Raw genomic sequence first — 3,798 nt, forward strand, 5'->3', positions numbered from 1 at the left:
TTATATATATATATATATATATATATATATATATATATATATATTGCGCCTCACCAAAGCTTGTGGGGAATGCGTCGGGGTTTGCGGGGGCGTTTGCACCAATAAGGAACATGAGGGCAGCTGCACGTTCAGCAAACGAGACTTGCTTAGGTTTAGGATTTAGGGTTTAGGGTTTAGGGTCTAGGGTTTCGCTGGAGGGGCTTGCGACATACTGGAGCACAAGAAGGTGGTGATAAGGTTTGCAAGGATAACTGCACATCCGTAGCCCCGAAGGAGGTGCAGCAAACGGTCTTCTTTATCTGCTGCCAAGGCTACTGCTGCAGCAGTGCGAGACTCAGGGGGATAACGAAAGATATCACTTGTAGCGGGGCTTTCGCACATATTGCGGATGCCTGCATTTGCATGAGCTACGTAGAAGCGTAGTGACTGCAGCAGCAAACAAAGCAGCAAAAGAAACAGAGTCTTCCTCCCTTTGTTCGTCAACACCCATATTGAGTAGACAAAGCTGCTTCACGTGCGGCGTGTTGCAGTGCTGCTGCTGCATGCATGCAGTGCTGTTCCTGCAGATGCTGCAGCAAAACCTACTTGTGCTAAGCCTGAATCTTCAGGATGCTGCAGATCTGCAGCTTCTGCTGCTGCCCATTGAGGGGGGCTTTCTGTTACGCCCGCCGTCTTCAGCGGGGTGTCTGGATGCATGCTGAGCGTAACAAGAGTGTGAAAATGAGTGATTAAAGAAGTAAAATAAAAGAAAATAACAGAAACAACCCTTAGTCTCTATAATTTTTCTTGTATTTACACCCTTAAAATGCTGTAAGAAGCATTTGCCTTCCCCTATTATTGCAACATCCTACCAGCTTGCGCTGCTCGTCTTAACAGCGTACAAGACTAGTAGTTTGACTCATAACGGTGTTTATAAGTGAATAAAAAGGGAAAAATAAAATAAAAAGAATAATGAAAATAGATTTAGACAGTTAAAAGGAGGCTAAACGCCCGACTGTTATCCAACTTCTGCTGGTTTACCACTGGCTCACCGCCCAGCACCTTCTTCCTTCAGCTACAGCCAGCGCATTGCAATATGCCTTCAACTGGGGAAATAAACCTGAAATAAATTGTAATTAAAAAGAATTAATTAATATTTATCAATAAATAATATAATTTTCAAACATTTCTTCAAAATACACCAACCTTCAAATACCAATGCTCTCGCGGTTTCGGTGAGAGCAGGGCAGTCAAAGACATTCAGAAAATTTTATGTTTTTAATAAAAGAGAAATATAAAACAATTAATTAAAACAATTCTTAAATATTCTTTTCTAACTTTAATGTTTTATTATATTGTTATTTGAATCAGAAGAAACCTGCGAGTTTCTCGCTGTTCAACACCCAAATGCATATTCTTAGGAACCCCGGTCCAAATCCAGCGTCGTTTTCTTCTCTTTTTATTTCATTAAACATTTTAATAAATAAAAATATTTTATTTATTTTTACATTAACACCGACTGATGGTTTATTTCGTCAGGATATTTTGCCTTATTTTCTCTAGGATTGCAAATGCATTTATTTTTATTTGAATATCCTGCGTTTCAATAGAACCTAAAGCCTTTAAAATCAAGCTATACGCTATTAATAATGAGGTATGGCTATGCATATCTACATATATATATACAAATATATATCCATATACATATATATATGTATGTATGCACTGATGTGCATATGTATACATATTTATATATATATACATATGCCTATATATGTATATATATGCATATACATATATATATATATATATATGTATATATATATACACATATATATACATATATATATATATATATATCCGTTTTTATATAGTCCTACCGTCTACGGAAGGCATGTTGAAAACTGAATTAACAGGACTATATATTCTAATAGCGAATTAAAATTAATGCTGCAAAAAAACAAATACTAAATACTAAAATCTAAATAATACAAACTGTACAAGCAACTTAATATAGCAACACGAATTGTTAAAGAGGTGATTAAAGGCTCTTGTCTCCAGAAACCCTAAACCCTAAACCCTAAACCCTTTAGGGGGTTTAGGGTTCCTAGGGTTAGAACAACAAACAAAAAAATACGCATGCGTGCAGATGCATGCAGCGGCAGCCCCACTAAGCCCCAAATATCATCAGCAAGTTGAAAACAAAATTCAAATATGTTTTGTAAAAAGAGTCCGCCAAATAAATTCCTACTAAAAGACAGCAGCAGCTGCTGCAGCAGAGTACCTGCTGCTGCAGCAGCCCTGCAATGCAGCATGCAGCAGCAGCTGCTGCAACAGCTGCTGCAGCTGCGGCAGCAGCAGGTACCCAAAGCTGCTGCACAAGCCAGCTGCTGATATGTGGGCCTAAGAAGAAGGAGACAAGAGTTGATGCAGCAGCTGCAACTCCTCGCTATCAGCGACAGGAGGTGAAGGCCTTGCATAAATAAGTTCGAGCTGCAGCAGCAGCGCCCGCAGCAAGCAGCAGAATAAATACAATGTAAAGAAAGGCAAGACACAAGAAGCCTCAACCGTTTGCTGCAGTGTCTCTACCCACAGAAGGGAGAACAAAGAAGCACCAGCAGCAGCAGTACCAGCAGTAGCACCAGCAGAAGCAGCAGCAGCAGCAGCAGAGGCAACAGCAGCAGTAGCAGCACCAGCAGCACCAGCAGAAGCAGCACCAGCAGCAGAGGCAACAGCAGCAGTAGCAGCCCCAGCCGAGGCAGCAGCAGTAGTAGCAGCAGCACTAGCAGAGGCAGTAGCAGTCCCAGCAGCAGCAGCAGCAGCAGCAGCAGCAATGCTAAAAGTATGCGTACAAGGTACTGGCGGTCTTGCTGCTTGAGTTTATCAAACAAATGCTTAGGCTTAAAACCACTTAAGCCGGGGATGTACCACTGCTGCTGCAGCAGAGCTTTAAACAGCAGCACCCCATCAACAACTCTGCTTGCTGCTGCAACAGCAGCAGGAAACGCATTCACCTCTATCAAACCCACAACCGTATCGGCTGCACCCGCCAACCTGCAGCACAGCATATACATACATATAAATATATATATATATATATATGTATACATATACATATGTATATATTATATATATATTATGCGTATATATATATACATATTCGTTTGTTGTATATACTATATACTATATTTCTGCATTTGTATATATATATATATATATACACAATACATATATATGCATATACATATTTGCATATATATATATATATATTTGTATATATATAAACATATATCTATTAAACATTATATAAAAAAGTTTGTATGACGGATGAAAATATATAAATTGGAGGGCCTTGGGTTTTTACTTTTTGATCATTTGTTCATCGGCAGTTTTGGTTGCATTAAACGCAGAGACATTCAGAAGGCTCCTTCTTGTAGATATTTCGTCTGCTGCAGCTGCACATACACCCCAACGGGCCTTCATGCTCCCTGCCTCTTGAGCTGCTAAGAGGGCTTGAGAAGCAACAGCCCCCACCTCATGCCTGCAGCAGCAGCAGCAGCAGCAGCAGCAGCGACAGCAGCAGCAGCAATAGCAGCAGAATCAGTAGCAACAGAAGCATCAAACGGGCTTAAGGATGCTGCGGATTTGCTGCTGGTTTGCTGCTGCAGCTTCTATTGCAGCTGCTACCCTGGAAGCTACAGCTAGCTACTGCTGCTGCTTCTGGAGCTGTAGCTGCTGTTTCTGCTGCTGAATACTTGCTGCTGCTTCTGCTGCTGCTGCTGCTATTTGTCTTTGCTGCGGCTCACTGAAACAACTCCG

The 3,798-nt window shown here is 40.9% G+C and overlaps 1 protein-coding gene across 1 annotated transcript in view; it reads right to left on the bottom strand.

Annotated features, from left to right (window-relative positions):
• Window positions 1-696, bottom strand: part of EAH_00029760 (hypothetical protein, conserved) — a gene marked incomplete at both ends in the record, with an annotated part of 2,527 nt that extends 1,831 nt beyond the window's left edge. Inside the window, 2 exons of the mRNA XM_013396214.1 lie at window positions 213-426; window positions 586-696. Coding sequence (XP_013251668.1) covers window positions 213-426; window positions 586-696 — 325 coding nt within the window. The remainder of the gene's footprint in view (window positions 1-212; window positions 427-585) is intronic.
• Window positions 697-3,798: the final 3,102 nt, after the last annotated feature.

This window comes from Eimeria acervulina, genomic scaffold (assembly GCF_000499425.1).
Source record: "Eimeria acervulina Houghton genomic scaffold, Eah_scaff269, whole genome shotgun sequence".
In the NCBI taxonomy this organism is placed as follows: domain Eukaryota; phylum Apicomplexa; class Conoidasida; order Eucoccidiorida; family Eimeriidae; genus Eimeria; species Eimeria acervulina.